Source organism: Pelodiscus sinensis, chromosome 17, assembly GCF_049634645.1.
Source record: "Pelodiscus sinensis isolate JC-2024 chromosome 17, ASM4963464v1, whole genome shotgun sequence".
Lineage (NCBI taxonomy): Eukaryota > Metazoa > Chordata > Testudines > Trionychidae > Pelodiscus > Pelodiscus sinensis.
In genome coordinates, this window is record NC_134727.1 from 35,941,257 (window position 1) to 35,965,066 (window position 23,810).

At 57.5% G+C, this 23,810-nt stretch overlaps 2 protein-coding genes across 5 annotated transcripts in view; both read left to right on the plus strand.

Annotated features, from left to right (window-relative positions):
* Positions 1–1,140: 1,140 nt before the first annotated feature.
* Positions 1,141–18,872, plus strand: GM2A (ganglioside GM2 activator). The gene is made up of 4 exons (XM_075900582.1): positions 1,141–1,390; positions 6,958–7,110; positions 10,988–11,170; positions 15,892–18,872. Exons 1-4 carry the CDS (start codon positions 1,274–1,276, stop codon positions 16,045–16,047), a joined length of 609 nt encoding a protein of 202 aa, XP_075756697.1. The 5' UTR covers positions 1,141–1,273; the 3' UTR covers positions 16,048–18,872.
* Positions 18,873–20,153: 1,281 nt separating this feature from the next.
* The window catches only part of LOC102444659 (proton-coupled amino acid transporter 1), a 51,883-nt gene continuing 48,226 nt past the window's right edge, over positions 20,154–23,810 (plus strand). For 2 of the 4 annotated variants that reach the window (XM_075900579.1, XM_075900580.1), the window contains exon 1: positions 20,167–20,517. The gene's annotated coding sequence lies outside the window, so the exon portion shown is untranslated. Of the gene's footprint in view, positions 20,518–23,810 lie in introns of all 4 variants that reach the window. The other 2 variants (XM_075900581.1, XM_075900578.1) reach the window with 2 other exon arrangements.

The following is a 23,810-nucleotide window of genomic DNA, read 5'->3' on the forward strand; positions in this document are numbered from 1 at the left end:
ATTGTGTGTTTGTGTATCTGTACCCACCTGTGTCTATTGTGTGTCTGTGCCCACCTGTGCCTATTGTGTGTTTGTGTGTCTGTGCCCACCTGTGCCTATTGTGTGTTTGTGTGTCCGTACCCACCTGTGCCTATTGTGTGTTTGTGTGTCCGTACCCACCTGTGCCTATTGTGTGTCTGTGCCCACCTGTGCCTATTGTGTGTTTGTGTATCTGTACCCACCTGTGTCTATTGTGTGTTTGTGTGTCCGTACCCACCTGTGCCTATTGTGTGTTTGTGTGTCTGTGCCCACCTGTGCCTATTGTGTGTTTGTGTGTCTGTGCCCACCTGTGCCTATTGTGTGTTTGTGTGTCCGTACCCACCTGTGCCTATTGTGTGTTTGTGTGTCTGTGCCCACCTGTGTCTGTATGTACCCACCTGTGTCTGTCATGTGTTTGTGTATCTGTACCAACCTGTGTCTATTGTGTGTTTGTGTGTCCGTACCCACCTGTGCCTATTGTGTGTTTGTGTGTCCGTACCCACCTGTGCCTATTGTGTGTTTGTGTGTCCGTACCCACCTGTGCCTATTGTGTGTTTGTGTGTCTGTGCCCACCTGTGTCTGTATGTACCCACCTGTGTCTGTCATGTGTTTGTGTATCTGTACCAACCTGTGTCTATTGTGTGTTTGTGTGTCCGTACCCACCTGTGCCTATTGTGTGTTTGTGTGTCCGTACCCACCTGTGCCTATTGTGTGTTTGTGTGTCCGTACCCACCTGTGCCTATTGTGTGTTTGTGTGTCCGTACCCACCTGTGTCTATTGTGTGTTTGTGTGTCTGTGCCCACCTGTGCCTATTGTGTGTTTGTGTGTCCGTACCCACCTGTGCCTATTGTGTGTTTGTGTGTCCGTACCCACCTGTGCCTATTGTGTGTTTGTGTGTCCGTACCCACCTGTGTCTGTTGTGTGTTTGTGTGTCTGCCCTCACCTGGCCTCTCGCCTTACCTCGCAGAGCCCGCGGGGCGGGCCGGGCGCTGGGGGCCGCTGGAGATGCCGAGCCGGGACGCGATGCGGGGCAGGCAGGCTCCGGGCTCAGCCCTTTCCTGCCTGCAGAGGGCAGGGCGCCTGTCCCTGCCTCCCCGCCCGCCCGGGCTCGGCAAGCCCCGGAAGCGGCGGGGCCGGGCGCAGCGCGGGGAGCTCCCTGTGCACCGCCAGGCGCAGCCGCTGCCGAGTCGCCCTGCGCCGCCGCCCGCACCCGGCTCCCTGCCCGGCCGCCGCTTGGCCCGCAGCCGCGGGAGCGATGGCAGCGCTGGCTCTGCTGCTCGGAGTCCTGCTGCAGCTGAGCCCAGCGGTGCCGGCCGGCCGGGGGCAGCAGCCCTGGCTGGTGGAGAGGCCGCAGCCCAGGAGGCTGAGCAAGGTAAGGGGGCTGCCCCCTCCCGGTAAGGGGGCTCGGCTGCCTTGGCCCCGGCTTTATCCTTTATCCTGCTAAGCTCCTCCGTTCTGGAGCTTAGCAGGCATGGGAATGCCTCATCCGGCTGGGCACCCTGCTCCGTTGGGGGCCGTGATTTACAGCGACGGGGAGTTCCGCAGCTCCACCGTGCGTGGTGTAAAGAAAAAGGAATCGGCGTATCTCCTCGAGGGGTGTTGGGATAGCCAGTGGGGAGGTGTGCGAACGGGTTGGGGTCGCAGGCTCAGAACTGGAAGGGACCTCGGGAAGGCATCACATCCAGTCTCCTGCCCTCAAGGTAGGACCAAGCGCCAGATCATTCTTGACAGGTGTCTGTCTCACCTGCTCTTAAAAACCTCCCATGATGGAGATTCCACAAACTCTCTGGGCAATGTATTCCAGTGCTTAACCACCCCGATGGGAAGTTTTTCCTAATGTCCAACCGAAACCTCCCTTGCTGCAATTTAAGCCCATTATTTCTTGTCCTGTCCTCAGAGATTGAGGGGAATAATTTTTCTTCCTCCTCTTTGTAACAATGCTTGAAATCTGCTAGCATGTCTCCTCTCAGTCTTCTCTTTTCCTGGCTGCATGGGGTGGGCTGGCCTGTGTGGAGGGAGAGCCAGGGTGCGGAGCAAGGTTCCAGCCCCGGGCAGTAGCCATGCAGGGAGAGCTGGGTGGGAAATGATTTTCCTGCCTAGCCAGAATTTTCCAGGCTCCTAAAAAGGGTCCTCTCCTGCATGGGGACAAGGAGCCGACTCTCCAGCAGTTTCACAAACCGACAGCCCAAGGGGAATTCCGATCCGGTCGGTGGAGACGTTGTGTTTGGATCCGTGTTTCAGTATTGACTTTGGATGTGGTTTTGTAAGAGCTGGGTCTGTATCATGATTTCTGAAGGTTGGTGGCTTGGAAGAACCCCGTGCCAGGCAAAGGTGCAGCCACAGGCTTGCCCGGGGGAGGGGGAAAGCTTGGAAGTGGGGCTGCCTGGTATCCAGTGCGTGTGTGTTGTGCAGGTGGGGGAGCAGGGCTTCTTAGCACTGGGATGGTGACTGCATGCTCACCTGTCACCAATGTTCCCTGGACGCTGAGTGCTTAGGTGGCCACCCAGGAGAGATTCAGGTGCCACCCAGCTGATGAGCAGAGTGCCCATAGCTGGCAGCGTGTGTTTACAGGGGGTGCACATCCGCACATGGTACACGTAACAAAATTTATTCTGCACATGGATGGAAAAAAATTAGAGGGATCATTGCCTGTCATCCTTTGCAGCATGGGGCTAGGTGCCCGTTTCTGTCCCAAGAAGAGCAGAGGTGAGCACTGTCCTGGATTCCTAGGGGGAATAGCACCCTGTTTGCTTGTCTGCTCGCGTTGGGAGCTGGGCTGCTTGCCAGCCGGTAGCCCAGCACTGCTAGCATTGATCTCAGATTCCCTGTGATGCTGCGCCTAGCTGCTGTCCTGATGTGGCCGTGCACCACGCTCCTGGAGCAAGGCTGTAAATGATGGCACCAGGTGATGAATCTGACTTCACGGGCTTTGCCCTCCTGGACTGCCCAGGTCCATGGCTAGAGGGGTCCTAGCAGTGGTGGTCTGGAGACATGAATTCTGGACCATGATCCCTCAGCCGTGCCCATGTGGAATGGGTAACTGTCCCTGAGCTGTCCCTAATGGCCCATGGCCATCTGGACCACAAGTCAGACATGGCTACTGAGTTGCGCAGGGGCTGGGCTTGGGGGCGACTTTCTCTGAGCCTGCCCCAACTCAGTTCCTGTTTTCTTTTGGTCAATGTCAGTTCCTCTTTTGTTGCAATCACCTCACCAGCCAAGGCCAGGAGATAAGTTCTGTGGGCGTGAAAGATCTCTGGAGAGCCGGAGGCTCTGGCCAAACCCCTAAGGAGGGGCAGAGAAACGTGTTACTTCTTGTTCAGAGCAAGGTTCCACTCATCTTTTCCATATGGGTGTGGAATTTTTTCCCATCTATGTGCGGAATAAAATTGTTAGGTGCACCAAGACGTGCAGATGTGCACCACCCGTAGAAACAAAACCCAGCTGTGGACACTCTGCCGATCAGCAGGGCGGCATTGGAGTCTTCCCTGAGTTGCCACACAGGGGCTGCAGGATGGATATGAGCATGGCCCAGAGACTTGGGAAGGGAGGTGCAGAGATGTCTCTGACCTGCTGACGTGCTCTCCTCATGGGGCTGAGCGCTGGATTCATCTCTGCTCTAAGTTAAGAGGCTTGAAGCCTGTTCTAAATCACGCTGGTTACCAGAGGCCCTGAAGAGCCCAGAAAGATGCTGATGGGGCACAGAGACACATCAGCTCAGCTCCAACCCTCAGCCCCCAAGCCATCCCCCATTGGCCAGCTATAGGGGGAATAGAAGCTGCTAGGCTGGCCTCACACCCCTACATTGGGGTGAACCCTCGAGGCTGGCAATGCTGGGGCTAGAGCCGCTCTGTGCTGCCAGCGTGGTGCCAAGTGCCCGGGGGGCTGGGCGGAACGTGGGTTGACAACTTTCCGCCTGAACATCTCGGGCCGGATTCAACCCAGAGGTGTAGCGGCGTGTGGCTCCTGTTCCCGCTCCTGTCTCCCAAGCCACTGGGATCCCCGGCCTTTGAATTAAGCACTCGGAGATGGACGGGTCTGTCCCCGCCACCGATCCCTGAGCCGGGCTCTCGGTGTCACCGCTGCTTTCTGTCCCTCTGATCTGCTTGCCGCAAGCAGCCAGAGGCACTTGCAAGCTGTGGCAGAGAGAGGAAGTGGGTTTTGCTCACTAGATATATATTTATAATGTATTAGCTCTAATGCGCCACAGGACTACTCGCTGTTTCTTCAGATAGAGGGGAAAATGCAGACTCTAGAAAGGGACGGGGCTGGCGCGGGGCATCGGTCATTTGGAGTCAGGCGAGTGCATTTTGCTATTGACTTGTGCCAGAGAACATGGCACACCAGGCGCCTCTGCTGAAAAGGGGAAGACTGTCATCTCCCCTGGGGTGTCTGGAACGCCACTGCCAGCACATGAGCTAGGCCTATTGCAGCAAGTGTAAAAGGTGGTGCTGTTTGGCGCATGCCCACGGGGATTCTGGGCCGTGTGCGAGCACAGGAGGGGGGTTTCAGCGTGTGCCAGACCTTTCCACAAGCGATCAAGCAAACATTGAATCAATACCACTGGCCCAATTCACACTAAGGCCACTTTTCACCACTGTGGCAGTGAAAAGGGGCAATCAAGGGGAGTAAGTGCCGGGTGTTATAGTGCCCCATTATAACTCGAGTGGAAGCGCCGTTTCCCCACTTTCCTGTACAGCTTCCCCCTACGAGAACCATTACTCCCTGCTCCTTCTGAGCCCGAAGGGGCATTCACACCGGCCAGCTCAGTCACGTTGTAGGCAGCTGGGCTCTTTTTGGTTACCCAAGAGGACAAAACCTTGTCCCCTGCTTGTTTGGACACGTTAATGATCAAGCTTCAGGCTTGACCGGGGCTTTTGTCCCTGCCCGGGACATGTGCCTGTGACGGGGCTGGAGAAATGGCAGATTTATCCATGACTCACACGTGGGCACGCCGAGTGTTCCATGGAAATGCGAAGTAGCTCATGATCCGGGGGGGCCCCCAACCTCTGGCTGCCGGATTGGCCACTCGATAATAACCGTGCATGCCCTCTGATGCATCTGGCACCACCCACAGTCAGAAGACAAGCGACTGCCCTAGACGGACCCATGGTTTGACCCAGTGTGGTTGTTCTTAAGGCGGTGTGAATCCATAGCTACCCACCCACTCCGGCAGTGTGCTGAAATTTACTAGAGGCAGGGAGAGGTGGGCTGTTGGGACAAGTTCCCTCGGTGACGTGTTGGCAGTTGCACTAACATCAGTGGGCGGGTACTGACTGTACGTCATAGGGGCTGCGCTCACAGAACCAGCCTGTCCTAATACAGGATCCAGTTATGCTGGGGCGTCCATGGGAGTGGGAGTTCAGTGCAGCTGTTGTAGGCTCAGTTTTACCTGTGGAGAAATCGACTTTGGTTTTGAAAGGTTTGTCTACACGTAGAAGTTGCCCTGGTTTGAAAATGATTTAGCCCCAGTCTTGCACACAAAGCTGCTTTGGTTTCAACTGGAGGTCTGGCTTTATACAAGTTCAGTTAAACCAGTGCCGCTTTGTGTGTAGCTGCGTTTATACCAGCTTAATCCTGGCTTATTTTGGTGTACTTGTGTCCATATGGATACGAGCTGAACTGATTAAACTAGTATAAAAGTCAGTGCACAAAAGTTGGTACAATGATTTAATTAAACTGATGAAAGTGAAACTGGTGTAGACAAGCCCGAAGGGCAAAGCACTGTAGATGCTCTTCTGATGTTTTAGCTTTCACTTGTCGATATACTGATGCCAGTATGAATCAAATTTCAATCAGTTTAAGACTGTCCACACACACAGCTGCACCGGTTTAACTGAACCAGTTAAAGTTGCACCTTCAGTTTACACTGATGTTACTGAGTAGACTAGGCCATGCATACTCAGTTCAGCTAATAAAACAAAGCCTGTGTTTCAGACTTTCGTGTTGGTTGGTGACATCAGCGGCGAATGTGCTATTTCTATGCCCACGTTATAGCTGGCAAGTTTTGATGAGCATTACTCAGTAGGCAGTTTGGAAATGCCAGAGGGAGGTGCACGAGTTGGTTTCAAATGTATTAAAAGGCTTTATAATTACAGTCCGAGGAGGAGAATTTCTAAAATACCTGATGGATTTAGGATCCCAGAGGCACTGGCATGTGGGATCCTAAATCCCTTAGGCACTTTTGAAACTCTCCTCATAAGAACGGCCGTACTGGGTCAGACCAAAGGTCCATCTAGCCCAGTATCCTGTCTGCCAACAGTGGCCAGCACCAGGTGCCCCAGAGAGGGTGGACCGAAGACAAGGATCAAGCGATTTGTCTCCTGCCATCCTTCTCCAGCCTCTGACAAACAGAGGCCAGGGACACCATTGCTATCCCCTGGGTAATAGCCTTTTATGGACCTAACCTCCATGAATGTATCTGGCTTCTCTTTAAACTCTGTGATAGTCCCAGCCTTCACAGCCTCCTCTGGCAAGGAGTTCCACAGGTTGACTACACGCTATATGAAGAAGAACTTTCTTTTATTAGTTTTAAACCTGCTACCCATTAACTTCATTTGGTGTCCTGTAGTTCTTCTATCATTCTTCCTGAAATGTTAGCACAGTGTTACCGTTTCTTCAGAATTTGACAGCATGCTTTAAAGCTCGTTTTCACCTGTTTTCTCAATGTCATCAGTAAGTTTGTGTGTGTGTGGGGTGGGGGAGGTGTTACATGGGGATCTCTGCCCCCTACAATGGAATTATGAGGGTCCTTCACACTCCAGAACTCCACAGTGCAGCTGCTGTCTTCCCTACTGTGGAGGACTGGAGGGGATCCCTTGCAGGTCCCCTCGCGAACCCTCTGGAGTGTGTCTCCAAGGAGCATGAGAACTCTCTCTCCGTGCCAGCAAGCCCAGCTGAGCGCAGGAGCTGTTTAACCCTTTCCTTCCCTGAATCCTGTAGGTTGATGGCTTCTCGTGGAAGAACTGTGACAACGGGACCGATCCCGTTGAGGTCCAGAGTCTCTCCTTAGCCCCAGATCCAATCTGCATTCCCGGGGACCTGAAAGTCAACCTGGCAGTTTCCAGTAAAGTGGACCTCACCTCGCCTCTGAAGGTAGGTGACAAAGGGCAAGCCTGCCGGAGAAGCTACTGCGGCGCTGTGGAGCGCTGGGAAAGGACGTTAGGGTTGCCAGGTGTCTGGTATTGACCCGGCCAGTCCGGTATTTTCGCCTCCTGTCCGGTAAAAAAATTCAGAAAATACCGGTCACCTGAAATGTCGAGTATTTTCTGTTTTTTCCCAGCCAGGAGGAGAAAATCCCAGATACAAACACTTGGCAACTGGGCCCAGTCCTCTCTCCGGGCGCTGCCCCCCCCCGCCCCCGGCTCCCTGGCTTACCTGGTTCCGCAGGGAAGCTCCCTTGTGGCTCGACCAAAAGAAAAAGATGGCCGCCGCAAAAAAACCTCAAGACCGGAGCAATGGAAGCAATGCCTCCCCTGGGTTGTGGGTTTTTTTTCTTGCTTAATAACTCTTGGGCCCCCCTTTTTTTTCCTCAACAACTTTGAGCCCCCCCCCCCCCAACAGAATTTTTTCCCCGGTGTTTTTTTTGGGGGTGGTGGGGGTTCGGTATTTTTATTGAAACTCTCTGGCAATACTAAAGGACGTGCCAAAAGCCACCACAATGCCCGGCCCCGGCAGGAATCGCTAGGCCTGGGGCACGTTAGCCCCTCCACTGCTGCTGCTGAGAATTCTGATGTCTCGTGAATAGCCGTGTTTGGGGCTAGGGAACTCAAGGCTGGCTTGGTCTGGGCCCGGTCTGCCTGCTGGGTGGGAACTTTTCCCTGAAATAGATCAGCATAGCCCTGGGTTCTTGAGTGGTCTAGGGGATAGGGCATCTGCCTGGGGAGTGCAGGGTTGTAGGTTCAAGTACTGCCCCACCCACCCTGGGAGCGGACGGTCGAGGCAGGCTGCCCCAGCGATGGAGCTGCATTTAACATTAGGGAGGCAGGATAAGCTGCTGAAGTTAGGGAGGTGGGATGGGTTTGGGAGGGGAGGTGCGCTTGGCTTGGGGCAACTCCCCTGCCCCAAGTGTGGGGACCAGGCAACCCCCTGTTCTTGCCTCACCTCCACCCTTTTCCTGTCCCTGCTCCACTGTCTTCTCTTCCCCAAAACCCCCTCCTTGGGGAGGATTAACTGGGGGGCGGAGGGGTTGATGTGGGGTGGCAGCAGGGTTCCCCTCCCCCGCCATGGTGGCGGGAACCGGAGCAATGCAGCAGCCTGCTCCGCTCTGCTGCCATCTCCCAGCCTGCTGTGCTCTGCCTCACTGTGCCAGGCCCCTAGTAATCCCCTAGGCCGCCCCGCAGGCTCCCATCAAAATAGGGGTCGGTGCCATCCATAGGACGGTGGGGGGGGCTGCTGCCACGGGGGCCCCTGAAAACACAGGGCCTGGGGCGGCCCCCTGAACCGTCCTCTGGGCGGGCCGGCTCTGGTGCAGCCCCTCGGAGGGATTGAGAAAGGGGCTGAGCCCACGCGGGCGGGTCGCCTGAAGCAGCCCAGTCATTCCCTTGTGACTTCCCGCCCCCTCGCCGCGCCCCACGGCCTGTGCAGTGGAGCTGGGCGAGATCCAAGGCGCTCCCAGCTCCCGCTCCCTGGAGCAGCCTGGCGGCGTCTGCGTGAGGCCGGGCTGACGAGCGAGGCTCAGACTCGCCCCTGCGGGAGCGTAGCCAAGTCGGAGAAGGGCGGGTGTCGGGCCAGGGCACCCACGGGTCCCAGCGAAGCCAGTGGGCGCCGTTGGGGGCGCAGCGCCTTTGCGGAGAAGGGGCTAGAGGGCGGCTGGGGAGCCCGTCCGCCCCAGAAGCCTGGTGTTAGATGCAGCGACCTCGAAGTGGGGAGTGAGCTCACTCAGCAAAAGGCTCCAGGGGGTTCAGAAAGGAGGGACTAGGAAAAGGGGGGGGGAGGAAGGAACATGGAAGCAGGGAGAAAGGGGGACAGAGTTGGGGGCTCCTGGGTCGGGGGTCCCATTAAGGTCAGGAGGAAGGGAAGACAAGGGGAGTCCTTCATCGGAAGATGAGGCAAGAGAAGAGGAGGTGGGGGGTGAGTGCAGGGTGTGCAGAGAGGCAGGCGGGAGCCGACCTGCTGCCCAACCCCAAAGCCAGACTCGGTTCCTGATTGTGGAGACGCTGATAACGAATGTGACCACTTCCTTAAAACTCCCCTGCCTGTGCACAGCCCCTGCTGCAGGGGGGGGCCTTCCTGGGGACCCCCAGCAGAGGGTCTAGCCCCTAGAGAGCAGTGGCACACCCCACCCAGGCTGCACACCCGCAGAGGGGTGGGCTTTGCAGGGCATCTGCCCCATGGGGTGGGGGGAGGGAGCGCTCGATGAAGGGTGCAGCAGTGGTGGCTGAAAGCAGAAGCGGGCCCTGGTTCACTGAGTTTCCCAGCTGTGCAAGCTGGGTTATGGGCTGGCGGGGGAGTGGAGGCGGGCAGGGTGCGGTGCAGGCCTCCCTGCCCATGAGGGACTCTGTGAACCCCGTCCCGCCCTTCCTGAGTGTGCGAGCTGGGGCAGTTACACCACCTGTGCCCAGATCTGCCAGGTCAGGCCTCTCCGCAGCGGTCTCTGATGCAACCGGCAGCTCCGCCGCAGAGCCAGCGCTATCGGGGCGGTGTCCTCATCTCTCAGCAGCGTGCGCAGCAAGTGCCGGCTGGCCTGGCTCCCTTTACACCGCGCAAGCTGGCGGCCGGCAGCCGGCTGAGCCAGGGGGAATTCCCCTTTGCTAACAAGGCCCGCCCAGCGTGAACGCGGACCCTGCTGTGGCCCTGTCCTGGCTGCAGCCGACACAGAGATGGCTGCTGGGATTCACCGGGGGAGGAAAAAAACGGGGCAGCCCCAAGGCCACCGCTGCAGAAGTTATAGAGAAAGTAGCCAGCCTTTCACCGCTGCCTCCCATGCGCCTCCTGTCCCAGGCAGCTGCGACCATAACAAGCACTGAGAATTGCTGCCCGGGATGGAGCATCTCTGTTCCCCCTCGTTAGCAAAGGGGAGGCGGCTCGGGATCCCTTTCTCCTGCTCCCCATGGTGCTTTATCACGCAGCTGCGCCAAAGAATCTGCCCGGGAGTTGGGCGGGAGCCAAGGGCAGGACTTCGCAGCCTTTATTGCCGCTCCCGTCGCTGTTCGTTTGGGCTTGTGTGGCGGGAATGCTTGGACGAGATCAAAGCCCCGCTCGGCCAGCCCTGGCGTTTTTTTCAAGCACTGAATTAAAGAGGAAGGGGGGGTTCTGCATTGAGTTGTTCTGAATGGGAGATCAACAGCCCGGCCATGGCGTTCCCGGGGGATTGTTCCTAACATCTCTTGCATTGTGGCCTGGCTCTGCGTGCAGACAGAGGCTGGTTTCTGATTTTGGCCAGGCTGGGAGCAGTCTGGAGAAGCTCCGGTGCCTTCAGTTTGGGATGATGCTTTTCCTGCCTGGAGGAGTGTACCATCTAAGGCAGTGCATCTGCCCCGTGGCGGGGTCTGCGGGTGGCCCGTGAGACATTTTGTGGCCGCTGTCCACGGGCCGCTGTCCCCCTGGTTTCTGTCTGCATCGTTTTTTTTTCCTGCCGGTGTTAGTCAAGTGACATGCACGTGAAGCTGGGGTCAGTGACGTGAGGTGGGTGCTGGCTGCACACAGCACTGCCTGTGAGAGCCGTGCACACCCCCTGCCTCCTGTCGGCCCCCCCTGCAAAGTCTAGGTACAAAGACACAGTGAGCAAAACTCCCCTGTCAGGAGCCCGTCTTAGTTACGAGACTCTTGCGGCCCGCTGAGATGGGGGAGGCCACCCAGGCGGCCCTCTCCCTCGCCTCGGCGGCTCATGGTTGATCTAAGGCCAGCCCGAGGAACCAAGACAGGGCATGGAGCTGCTGGTGTGGGGCAGGGTTACGGAGGCTTTTGGGAGAAGGGTGGAGGGGAGATTGTCCCAGCTGGTGCGTAACCGGCGGTGCGACCCTTTGTCCAGGTGGTACTCACGGTGGAGAAGAAGATAGCTGACATGTGGATAAAGATCCCCTGCCTGGACCAGATCGGGAGCTGCACGTACGAGGACCTTTGCAACATCTTGGACAACGCCATCCCCCCAGGAACGCCATGCCCCGAGCCGCTCCTCAGCTACGGCCTCCCCTGTCACTGCCCCTTCAAACAGGTAAGCGCTGAGCCAGCGTTCTCCGCCTGTGCCGTGCCAGGACTCTGCCCTCCCCACGGCTTGTGACATGGGACGGGCAGGAGGGTCACAGCCCCTATGTCTGGGCCCCGGCTCAGCAGGGCATCCTCCCTCCCGCTCCCTTTAAATAAATAAATTAATTAATGGAGATTGCCTATCTCCTAAAACTGGAAGGGACCTTGAAAGGTCATTGAGTCCAGTCCCCTGCCTTCACAACAGGACCAAGTACCATCCCTGATGAATTTTTGCCCCAAATAGCCTCCACAAGGATTGAACTCACAACCCTGGGTTTAGCAGGCCAATGCTCAAACCACTGAGCTATCCCTCCCCTCCATCAGCTGGCCTGTGCTGGGGAAGGGGCTTTGCCAGCCCTCGGAGGAGAGAGACTAGAAACCCGTGCAGCCCAGAGAAGGGGTGGAGAGGTGGCAATGTGTCTGTCAGTGGGGCAGATCTGGCTCTGGCTGTTGTCAGAGATGGGGGCCTGAACTAGACGGGCCCATTCTGCTCTGCTCTGACCCCATGCAAGCAGTGGGGAGTCAGGCTGGCGGAGTCTAGGTCCAGCAGGCCTACCCCGGGGAGATCTGGGGCTTTGCCTCCCAACCCCTCGTGGCATTCTGCGGCCGCTGTGGGCCAGCCGTGCGGGAAGGCCCCCAGGGCTGTGCAGCGGGGGAGGGAGTCCCTGAGAGCAGTCTCTGCTGCTGTGTGATCACTGGACTTTCGTGGCCTCCCCTGAGGGTTGCCAGCTGCCTGGTTTTTGACCAGAAGGTTCAGTCAAATGGAGCCCCTCTGGCTCCGGTCAGCCCTGCCAACTGGGCCAGCGGAAGTCCAGTGGGTGGTGCTGCAGGGCTAAGGCAGGCTAGTCCTTGTTGGACACTGGGGGTCCTGTTTGGGGCTCCCGGATTATAGATACTGTCAGTGGGAAAAGATCCAAACGCCAGAATTTCACACAGGCCTTTGTAGTTTCTTGGGAAGGGATTCCAGCGGCAGTAAAGGGTGAGCTTAATCACCCGCAACTTCCTCACACCTAGCAGTACAGTAAGAACGCTATTTCCCCTCAGCGAGTCTCTGTTTCACACACACACAAGCGGGGTTCCCGCTGTGCCGCACGCAAGTTCTGCTTGGTAACCAGGGACGGTGGTTTCCAGTTTACAGACGGCTTCTCTTCTCCATGTCTGTCCTTAGCACTCAGGTCTGTCCCCGGGTGTCAACTCACAAGGGCAGGGCCCAACTGGGTTGTGGATTCGCTCCGAGACAGAGGCGAGTAGGGATGGTTGCTTTTATTAATCTCACGGCTATTACAGGCTTAATGCTGCCAGATGGTTACACAGCTACTGCAAAGTAATACGCCAATAAGCACAGGCACAGCAGTGTATAAAAGAGTAACAGGCACTGGGAAATGCTTACACCCCTTCAGTCTGCGGGGGTCCCGTTCCGGTCACCTCGCACCCGGCCACAGTGGACGTGGCTCCAGCTGGGGGGATCCAGGACATCCTTGGAGGTCTAGGTCCCTGGTGAGACTCACAGAAGGGCAGGACTCCCAGTGATCTTATATGTTAGCGGTTTCCTGAGTGTGTGCGAGTTGGCCCAGTGCCACTCACAACGTTCCCACGAGGCTGAGAACCGAGGTCATGTCATTTATCCCTTACTTGGCTCTCAATTAGCAAGCACAGGGAGCTGCGGCTGAGGAAGGCCGTCTGATATAGAACACCTGGTATTTTCACCAGCAGGGCTCATGGCTGGCCTAGAGGGATACACATTTAACCCCTGCAGGCCCACATATGGCTTTTTATGTGACACCGGGGCTGTGTGGCGGGCCGCTGGTTGATACTTTTACTTGAGCAGAGCGTCACCAGCTTCTTCAGGTGTCACAGTGAAGGAATCCCAACCCCCAAGGATTTACTTTGCTTGAGTCATATGCCCTTCTTCCCCCAAGGAGTCCCATGTCTAAAAAGCCTGCCCCGGGGGCGTGTGGTGACTAAGAGGGGAGACACCTCAAATCACCCCACATTTACTCATTCATCTTTACTCATTCATCGTTTGCCCTGGCTCTCCGCCTGACGTGCCGGCTGTCCGGTGCTGATGACCAAATCAGCTGGGGCTCCGGGCTGGCACTTGATACCTGTGATCATTACTTGTATATGGCCCCATGTTTGCTGACCGATGGGCCCAGTACTGACCATACAGTCCGTGCCCAGCTCTCCATCACCTTCTGCTCAAAGGGACCTTGCTCCCCAGCGCCCCTGCAGTAATTCAGCCATGTTTAAGTCATGCTCACCATTCCTTTAGGATCGTCACACCCAGAATCCCTATCTGTCCTGGTTCTGTGCTGCACCCAGCCTGTGGCCAGCTGGTCCGGCTCCTAGATGAGGACGGGGGGGGGACCAGTGGGCTCAATATGCTGCCCCCGCCCCAAGCACTGGCTCTGTGCTCCCATTGGCTGGGAACCACAGCTGGTGGGAGCTGCGGGGGTGGTGCCTGCATGTGGAACCTCCTGGCCCGCCACCCCACTCCACAGCCTAGGCATTGGCAGGCCCGCTGGGGGCGGGGAAAAGGAGGCAGCTGGCCCATGGCTCCTACCACTACTGTGGGAACCAGAGCCCCCAGGCCCTTTAAATTGCTGCCAGAGCATCGGATACTGTGTCCCGGGGAGCGCTAAGGGTCCCCAGCCCCGCCCTTCTGCCTGAGGCCCCTCCCTCCCAAGAGCACGGAGCTAGTCCTCCCCTACGTCTTGCCCAAAGGCCCACCAAGTCTGTTGGTTCCCCGGGGTGCTGGACCTGCCGGCCTCTTCCGAGATGCAGGGCAGGGCCAGGGCAGGCAGGGATCCTGCCTTAGCTCCACGGTGCCACTGACTAGGAGCCACCTGACGTAAGCCCATGTCCCAGCCGGCCCCTGTCTGCACCCCAAACCCTTCATCCCCACCACAGAGCCTGTATCCCCCAGCCAGAGCCCTCACCCCCTTCTGCACCCCAAACCCTTCATCCCCACCACAGAGCCTGTATCCCCCAGCCAGAGCCCTCACCCCCTTCTGCACCCCAAACCTTCATCCCCACCACAGAGCCTGTATCCCCCAGCCAGAGCCCTCACCCCCTTCTGCACCCCAAACCTTCATCCCCACCACAGAGCCTGTATCCCCCAGCCAGAGCCCTCACCCCCTTCTGCACCCCAAACCTTCATCCCCACCACAGAGCCTGTATCCCCCAGCCAGAGCTCTCACCCCCTTCTGCACCCCAAGCCCTTCATCCCCACCACAGAGCCTGTATCCCCCAGCCAGAGCTCTCACCCCTTCTGCACCCCAAGCCCTTCATCCCCACCACAGAGCCTGTATCCCCCAGCCAGAGCTCTCACCCCCTTCTGCACCCCAAGCCCTTCATCCCCACCACAGAGCCTGTATCCCCCAGCCAGAGCTCTCACCCCCTTCTGCACCCCAAGCCCTTGCCTCAGCCCAGACCCCTCCAGAGCCTGCATCCCCCGCACAAGAGCCCTCACCCCCTTCTGGACCCCAGCCCCCCTGCCTTCACTTGCAGTCGCCTCCCACATGGTGAATCCCAGCCTGGAGCCCCTTCCGGCACTCTGAGTCCCTATCCCAACCTCCTGCCCCCATCTGGAACCCCCTCCTGCACTTTGAACCCCTCATGTCCGGCCCCAGCCATGAGCCCGCCCCACCAGTGTAGCCCTCACCCCCTCCCGCATTCTGACGTCCCGCCCCAGCCCCGTGAAAGACAGTCAGTGAGGGAGAGTGAGCTGCCAAGGCAGGGGGAAATGTAGTGAGCAGGGGGCGGGGCCTCAGGAAAGGGGCAGGACAGGGGTGTGGCCTCGGGGAAGGGCGGGGCCGGAGTGTTTGCTTTTGTGCCATTAGAAAGTGGGCAACGCTAGCTCCGCCTGGGCTGGACTGATCTGATTGGGTGCCAGCTCGCTTTGATCTCTGCTGCCACCTGGGGGCTGCTTGTAACATGGCTGGGACACGTTACCCCCATGGCAGCCGGACTCTCCCAGATCTGGGGCAGGGAGGAACTTGCCTGCAAGGGTGGAGGGGAGTGGAGAAAGTCACCGTCCGGTCGTACCGAGCTGGCCCTGACAGTGGAAATGGGGCCCAGGAATGCAGAGGGATGCAGACAGAAACCCACGGGGGCTGATGTTACAGTGGGGGAGGTCTAGGTTGGACATTAGGAAAAACTATTTCACTCGGAGGGTGGGGAAGCACTGAGATGGGTTCCCTAGGGAAGTAGTGGAGTCTCCATCCCTAGAGGTGTTTAAGTCTCGGCTTGACAAAGCCCTGGCCAGGTTGATTTAGTTGGGATTGGTCCTTCCTTGGGCAGGGGGCTGGACTCAACGACCTCCTGAGCTCTCTTCCAGCCCTAGGATTCTATGAAGTCCTTGCACCAGGCAGGTTGCTGAGAAGCAGAGAGGATGATCCGGAAATCACTGGATGGTGGCTGCAGGGTTCCCCTAGGGATGGGTGGGCAGCCAAGGGCCCCAGTGGGATAATTAGGGATATTCACACCTGCTTGATTTGTTCATCTTTGCTTATGGGAGGTTGAATGAGAGGTGCAGGGCATGGAGCAGACGGGGGTAGTATCCGAAAGCTAGGTGGGCTCGCCCCTCCCTGGGCCTGTCCCTGGGGGCAGGGGCAGCTGGCTCAACCCAGTTGGGGAGAAGCAGAAGCCACCATGTGCTAACAGCTTGGTGTTTGTTTCTTTCCACAGGGCTCCTACTCCCTGCCATCCAGTGAGTTCTACTTGCCCGTCATCGAGTTGCCCTCCTGGCTGACGAACGGTGACTACCGTATCGAGGGGGTCATGAGCAACGGGGCCCAGCAGCTCTCCTGTGTCAAGATGGCCTTGTCCCTCCACTCGGACTGAGGCTGGCCAGCCTGTCCGACCCCAGGTCCACCCCCGCACTGCGGACCGCCACGTTTCCTTTCCCTTGCCGGCGGGTAGAGAGAGTCGGGAGCAGTTCTCCTCCTCCTGCTGTTTTCTGCCTTGCTGCTGCTTCCTCTTTCCCACCTCTGTTCCCCCTTCTCCCTCTCAAGAAGAGGCCCACGGAAGGCGGGCGGGGCACAGGCCTTTGTCTTCGGTGCCCGGTGGACTTCAAGGTGGGCAAGGTTGGCAGATGTCAACGGGACCCTAACCCTGTGCCCGCTCTAGCCTGGAGTTGTATCCCCGTACTACCCACCAGTCTTAAGGGGAGGGGTCTCGGTTGGTTCTTTTCCTGCATACATAATGAAATCACATTCTTTATACTGCTTAACATGCCCTTCTCCCCCCCCTCCACCCCGCAGTCAATAACCATGGCAGGGCCCATTAGCCCGCCAGCTGACTGGTGTAAAACAAAATGGGGTGCTGCAGTACTCCATCCTTGGAGCAGACCCAGACTGTCCCAGGAGTCTTTGCCCTCTGAGCGGTACAGTGTGGGGCTGTTTTTGTTTGGGTGTTTTTAATCCCGCACGGGGCATTTTAGAACATAAAACTCAGGGGAGAAAACAGTTCTTTTAGACTTTCACTTGGAAGGAAGAGGGTCGCTCAGTAAACCTCCTCCTGGAACGTGCTCCCAGACTCTTGCCTGGAGAGATGCAGGCAGACGGACACATTCCTTCTAACGGGCCATTGCTGGCCACAGGCTCCTGGGCTAGGTGGACCATTGCGCGCTCTTATGTTTCCAAGCCAACCTGTGGCAGCAGCAGCAGTCCAGCTGTCGACACAAAGGGTACATTTAGATTACATGCCTCTGCCAACAGAGGCATGTAAAATGGGCTACCCGACATAGTCAGTGAAGTGGGGATTTAAATATCCCCGACTTCATTAATATAAAAATGGCCGCCGCGCTCTGCCGGCTCAGCTGATCGTCGGCACAGCGTGCGAGTCAAGACGCGGATCGGTCGACAGGGAACGCCTTTGAAACAAGGTTTACAGGAGCAGTTGATTGACTATGTCGGGTGGCCTATTTGACATGCCTCACGGCAGAGGCATGTAATCTAGACGTACCCAAAGAGCCCTACAGTGGGCGCTGAGCTCTCTTACCTTCTGAAATGGGACCAGACCTGGCCAGATCCATTCCGGAGACGTCATTGCTTATAGGAACGTAGGCGGAGCTGGAGGGCTGGGCATCGCCCGCTGAAAAGGCAGATCTTCACCAGCCCGGACGTTGTCTCTCTGCCTTTAAAAAAGAAAAGCGGGACACTACAGGAAAGCAGTGTCCTAATATTCTCGCTCCGAGGGGATCAAATGCCTCATTCTGCACGGGGCTTCTTTTACTCTAAGAAGGGTGTGGTTGGGACAGCTAATCCCAAGGGAACAATCTGATTGGCCGTGGAATTTCGAAACTGAAAATCAGCTGGCTCTGAACTTCTCTCCCGCTGTGCTAGGTTGACCATTCCATAAAGGTGCCGAGACCTGGTGAGGCAGGCACCGTGTACCGGGCAGAGGAACGCATGAGTTTAGAACCTAGTAACTTCGCAGCCAGCATCTTTAGTAGCGGCAGCAAACAAACGGGGCACTGGAAGACGGGCTGATCAGACACTTACTAGGAGAGGTGGTGGGGGGAGGTTCGTTGGCCCTGACAGGCTTGAGGGAGCGGCATCGCGCTCTGGCAAACGTTGTTGTTGCGCAGGAGATGGAGGGAGTCTGCACCCTAATCCAGTTGATTTGTTCATGTTGGGTGCGATTCTGTGCTAAGTCAAGTCAGTGGGAGCTTTGCCGTTGAGTGCAGTGGGGGGAGGATCCAATTGCTTGGGTGCTGGTTTTTCAGCACTGTCTGTTGCGGCCTCCCAGTTCTCATGCAGGGCTGACATTGCACTCGAGGACCCAGTTCAAAGCAGCTGACCCTCAGGTGTGTGTGGCATACACAACCCAATCCCTGCACACCTCCCATGTTATTGCTGGAGCTGGGTGTGTTATGACCCTCACTGGATTAGAGTAGATGACACCACTGCTGCACACCTGCTACGGCGGCTGAGTGGCATGTGTGTGCCATGCCACCCTCCTTACACCCACATGCGTGCACTCGATTTGTGTGGTAAGGCAGTCGCTGCACACCCTCTCCTGTACTATTCCATGCAAGACAGGTGCAGATGACATTATCATTGCACACCTGTCATGTGCTGCCGTGGTACATCGCCACATGCTTGGTCTTCTGCTGCTGCACTCTAAGCATGCACATGCAACAGCCACTGCTCTCCTGGCTCAGGCTCACCGTCTCTGCGAGGCATGTGTGTGACACCCTAATGCTACTGCTTAGCGCTGGGGGAGGGCTGATCTACGGGGCACTTTATAAGCCTTAACTACTGAGTGCCTGCAGCCCATGGGCTGGCATGAGAGTGATTAGCTTTAGCCTAACGGGGTGTGTGTGTGTGTGTGTGTGTGTGTGTGTGTGTGTGTGTGTGTGTGTGTGTGTGTGTGTGTGTGTGTGTGTGTGTGTGTGAGAGAGAGAGAGAGAGAGAGAGAGAGAGAGAGAGAGAAAAAAAAAAAAAAAAAAGCCTGGTCACCTTTCTGCTTCCTAAACTTGCTCCTCTCCAGACTGACACCCTATCAGAGCGGGGGCGTTGCTCTGGTTTGTTCTGTGTGGAGAAGTTCTCATGGCAATGCCGACATCCTTCCTGCTTAGCTGAAACCTGCTAATTTTTTTTTGGAAGGCAGCGGCCCTTCGTGCTGGTGCCACAACAAATACTGAATAAACTTTTGTAACAGAAGGCCTGAGTCCTTGGCAGTGGTTCTTGGGCCTGCGATACGTTTGTTGTTTTATTTTAACTGTAAATCTGGTGAGTTGGTTTGAGGCCTAAGAGAGGCTGAGAGCCCCGGCTGGAGCGAGTGGTAGCGAATCCCTGGGCTGACCCGAGTGGCTGTCGATGGATCTCACTTGCAACCTGCAGTGTTCCTCGCTCCCCGCCTGGGCATTCCCTCAGCTCTGAGCCTCCTTCAGGAGCCGCTGCAAAATCCCCCATCATTGTGCCCCTGCCCTGACGCGTGTCCCCAGGATCCTGGCTCTGCAGACCCCAGATTCAGGTGTCATGTCATGCACCCCAGGCTCTCCAGAACGTACAATTCCCCAGAGAGCCCTCTACCTGCTTTCCTCCCCCTATTCCACCCTAGATCTGAGTCGCTGGGTGCAAATGTAGTCCACACGGGTATTGCCTGACATGGTCCCCAGTCTGGGTACATGTCCCTGGTGTATGATTCCCTTTCTGGCCTCTTTGGTGGTGCACGCACCTTTCTCCTTAGTGAAACATGCCACCTGAGGCGGTGGCTTTTGTTACATTCACGTGAGCACTGGGGCGCGAAAGCATCCGATTTGCCGTCACTTGTCAGACGCTGAGGCCAGCCCAGGGAACCTGCTGTCCCTGGAAACTGACAACCCGGCTGTTGTCAGTGGGTGTTTCTTTGCGGGCTGGGGTCCAGCTCCCAAAGGGGGTGGGGGGAGCATCGCCAACTCCTGCTCCTGAAGTCATGCAAATGCCCAGCGGGATCTCAACTGTCCCTGCCAAACGGGGTGCTTGTCTCTCACATGCACCCCGCTCTCCTCCCCCCCGCCGGGTGTGGGGAAAAGCTTGGAATGGGCTAGCGCCTGCCAGGGGGCAAAGACCCAGAGCGGCCAAGCAATGAGCCCTTCCTGTCGGTGCTCCGGGAGGAGCCCCGTGGGTGCTGGCAAGCTGGGCGCATGGGCCTTTGCGGCTGGCTGCAGACAGGGTTGGGCTACAGGCCGTGCCAGGGGAGCAGCGCCATGCCTAGGGTGCATGGGGCCCTACGCAGTCCTGCTAGCCTGGCACCCCCATGCCCACTGGCAGCCGGGGTGCAGGGGGGGCTCTGATTGTCTAGCGATGGGATTTTATAACCTTTATTCTATTTTAAAGACTTTGCAGGGGACGGTCCTGTGGGCTCCCAGGGTCAGTGCAGGCACTGGCAGGTGGACTGGGCTGTGGAAAGGCTCCGTCCCCGTCCCCCCCCCCATGGCTCTTCCCCGGGTCAGCCCTGCAGGCGCGGTGGCTTGTCAGTGAGCACGCGCCTCCCCCGGCAGGGCTCGGAAGATGCGGGAAGACGGACACTAAGACCCAGGGGCGCCCCGAGTGTCCCGGGCGCGCTGCGCATGGGTCAGGACAGCCCCGCAGGGGAGCCAGCAGAGGGCGCTCGGCCGGGCCCCGCAGCCCGCACTGCAGGCTCCGTCCCATGGCGCCGCGCACGGCCCCATAGTGCGCATGCGCGGGCTGGAGGCGCCGGGCGGGGCGGGGGAGGCTGAGCCGCTGCGGGAGTCAGCTGAGCCGCGCGTCACGTGACTGGGGTGACCGGCTCCCGGAAAACCAAGATGGAGAGGCGGGGCCGGTGAGCGCGGGGCAGCGGCCGGTGAGTGCTGAGCGGGGAGCCGGGTCTGGGGGGGGCAGTGCACGGGGGGGGGGAGCCGGGTCTGGGGGGGGCAGTGCACGGGGGGGGGAGCCGGGTCTGGGGGGGGCAGTGCACGGGGGGGGGGAGCCGGGTCTGGGGGGGGCAGTGCACGGGGGGGGGGAGCCGGGTCTGGGGGGGGCAGTGCACGGGGGGGGGGCAGTGCACGGGGGGGGGGAGCCGGGTCTGGGGGGGGCAGTGCACGGGGGGGGGGGAGCCGGGTCTGGGGGGGGCAGTGCACGGGGGGGGGGAGCCGGGTCTGGGGGGGGCAGTGCACGGGGGGGGGAGCCGGGTCTGGGGGGGGCAGTGCACGGGGGGGGGGGAGCCGGGTCTGTGGGGGGGGCAGTGCACGGGGGGGGGAGCCGGGTCTGTGGGGGGGGCAGTGCACGGGGGGGGGGCCGGGTCTGTGGGGGGGGCAGTGCACGGGGGGGGGGCCGGGTCTGGGGGGGGGCAGTGCACGGGGGGGGGGAGCCGGGTCTGGGGGGGCAGTGCACGGGGGGGCGTAGTGCAGGGGGGGGGAGCCGGGTCTGGGGGGGGAGCCGGGTCTGGGGGGGGCAGTGCACGGGTGGGGGGGAGCCGGGTCTGGGGGGGGCAGTGCACGGGTGGGGGGGGAGCCGTGTCTGGGGGTGGCAGTGCACGGGTGGGGGGGGAGCCGGGTCTGGGGGGGGCAGTGCACGGGTGGGGGGGAGCCCTGTCTGGGGGGGGCAGTGCACGGGTGGGGGGGAGCCGGGTCTGGGGGGGGCAGTGCACCGGTGGGGGGGAGCTGGGAGGGAGGGGGCAGTGCATGGCAGGGGAGCCGTGTCTGGCGAGAGGGGACAGCCGGGAAGGGGGGCAGGAGGAAGCCTGGAGGGGGGCTGTGCCCAGGGGCTAGGGGGGAAGGTGTATTCGGGGCGGGGGGGAGTAGTGCATGCAGGCATTAGGGAGCCCGGGGCTGCAAGGAGGAAGATCCCCTTGTGGACCCCCCTGCAGTGTTAGTGCATGGAGAGGGCAGCAGCTGCCTGCATGCCCAGGATGGGGTGTAGAGTCCAGGGGTGGCCACCTCTGGGGGGTGTGTGTGAAGCTGGGGCTGCAGGCGTCTGCAGCACAACATGGGAGCTGTGGGATGGGGAGGGAGGGGCGCTTGTACTGTGCAAGGAGAGGGTTATGTTGGGAGAAGTGCGCACAGGGTGGCATGTGCCCAGCATGGACCTTATGCCCCGGAAGTGCCAGTTCATTTGAAGCTGAAAATTAACTAAGTGATCCATGTATGTGGTGTTGGGAGGCCAAGGGTAAGTAGTGGGTAGTGTTGTGAGCCAGAGTTGCACTAAGTATCAGCTGTACTGGAGATCTGGGGCAATGAGAGGTGGGGTCCTGTTTTTTTCAGGTGGGAAGAGCAAACTCTAGTGGTCAGAGCAGCTCCAGGGAAGTGTTTGCCAGTGTCACCTACATGGAGTGGCAAGCTGGAGTCAAGAGGGCAGTTTGCTAAATACAAGTTGCTGGGGGAGCGGGAGGGGGGACAGGTAAAGTGCGGGAACTTTCAGATCACTGGTGCTATTCATCATATCTCCAGACATTGGAAAGTGAGAGGATCATAGAATACTAGGACTGGAAGGGACCTTGAGAGGTCATCGAATCCAGTCCCCTGCGCTCATGGCAGGACCCAGTACTGTCTAGACAATCCCTGATAGACATTTATCTAACCTGCTCTTAAATATCTCCAGAGATGAGGATTCCACAACCTCCCTGGGCAATTTATTCCAGTGTTTGACTACCCTGACAGTTAGGAACTTTTAACTAATGTCCAACCTAAACCTCCCTTGCTGCAGTTTAAGCCCATTGCTTCTTGTTCTATCCTCAGAGACCAAGATGAACAAGTTTTCTCCCTTCTCCTTAGGACACCCTTTTAGATACCTGAAAATGGCTATCATGTACCTCCTCAGTCTTCCCTTTTCTAAACTAAACAAACCCAATTCTTTCAGGCTTCCTTCATAGGTCATGTTCTCTATACCTTTAATCATTCTCATTGCTCTTCTCTGGATCCTCTCCAATTTCTCTACATCTTTCTTGAAATGTGGTGCCCAGAACTGAACACCATACTCCAACTGAGGCCTAACCAGTGCAGAGTAGAGCGGAAGAATGACTTCTCGTGTCTTGCTCACAACACACCTGTTAATGCATCCAAGAATCCTGTTTGCTTTTTTTGCAGCAGCATTACACTGCTGACTCATATTCAGCTTGTGGTCCACTATAACCCCTAGATCCCTTTCTGCCGTATCCTTCCTAGACAGTCGCTTCCCATTCTGTATGTGTGAAACTGATTGTTCCTTCCTAAGAGGAGCACTTTACATTTGTCTTTATTAAACTTCATCCTGTTTACCTCAGACCATTTCTCAAATTTGTCCAGATCATTTTGAATTCTGACCCTATCCTCCAGAGCAGTCACAACCCCTTTCAGCTTGGTATCATCTGCAAACTTAATAAGCGTACTTTCTATGCCAATATCTAAATTGTTGATGAAGATATTGCACAGAGCCGGTCCCAAAACGGAGCCCTGCGGAACCCCACTAGTTATACCTTTCCAGCAGGATTGTGAACCCCCCCAACACTTCATGTCCAAACCAAAGAAGGAGGAAACTCTAATAATGCCAGAAATGGCTCCTCCACTTCAGTTCTGGAGGTAGAATCTGCAAATGCTTACGCACACGCTTCTCTTCAGGCACTTGGTAGCCACAGTGACTTCCGTGGGGCTGGTCTTGTGTAAACTTGCCTGAATGAATGGTCAGAGCAGGGGCTGCATGATCTTTACTCAGCTCTGTTACAAGTGGTGAGGAAATGGGCTTTGCTTTTAGCTGAGAACAGTTCTATGCACGGAGGAGACTCAAATCCTCTTTCTCTTCTGAGTACTTTTCCAAACCCTGCCTTCGTGGTTCGCCTTCTTGCTGATTGAGTGGAAATTGACCACTTGTGCTTCCTGCTACTGTGCAATCTTTAATCCAGAAATGAAGATGTCGAATTACAATGCTGCAAGACTGTGTGGGTTTCAAAGGAGAAGAGCAGCTAGGTCTGCTCTGGGAAAATTAGAGGGAGCAATTGAGTGCTGACTAGAGAGGCGTGTAACAGAACGATGTTGTTTTCTTTACAGAGAACATCGCTGACCTGAGCCTCAAATAGCATCTTAGCCCTCCCCCCCCACTAATGATTTGTTTCTCGATGCACCATGTGGAGTAGGTGGTGAAGCTGTTGCTGTGTAATTACTGCCAGATTGCTTTCTCTTTGAT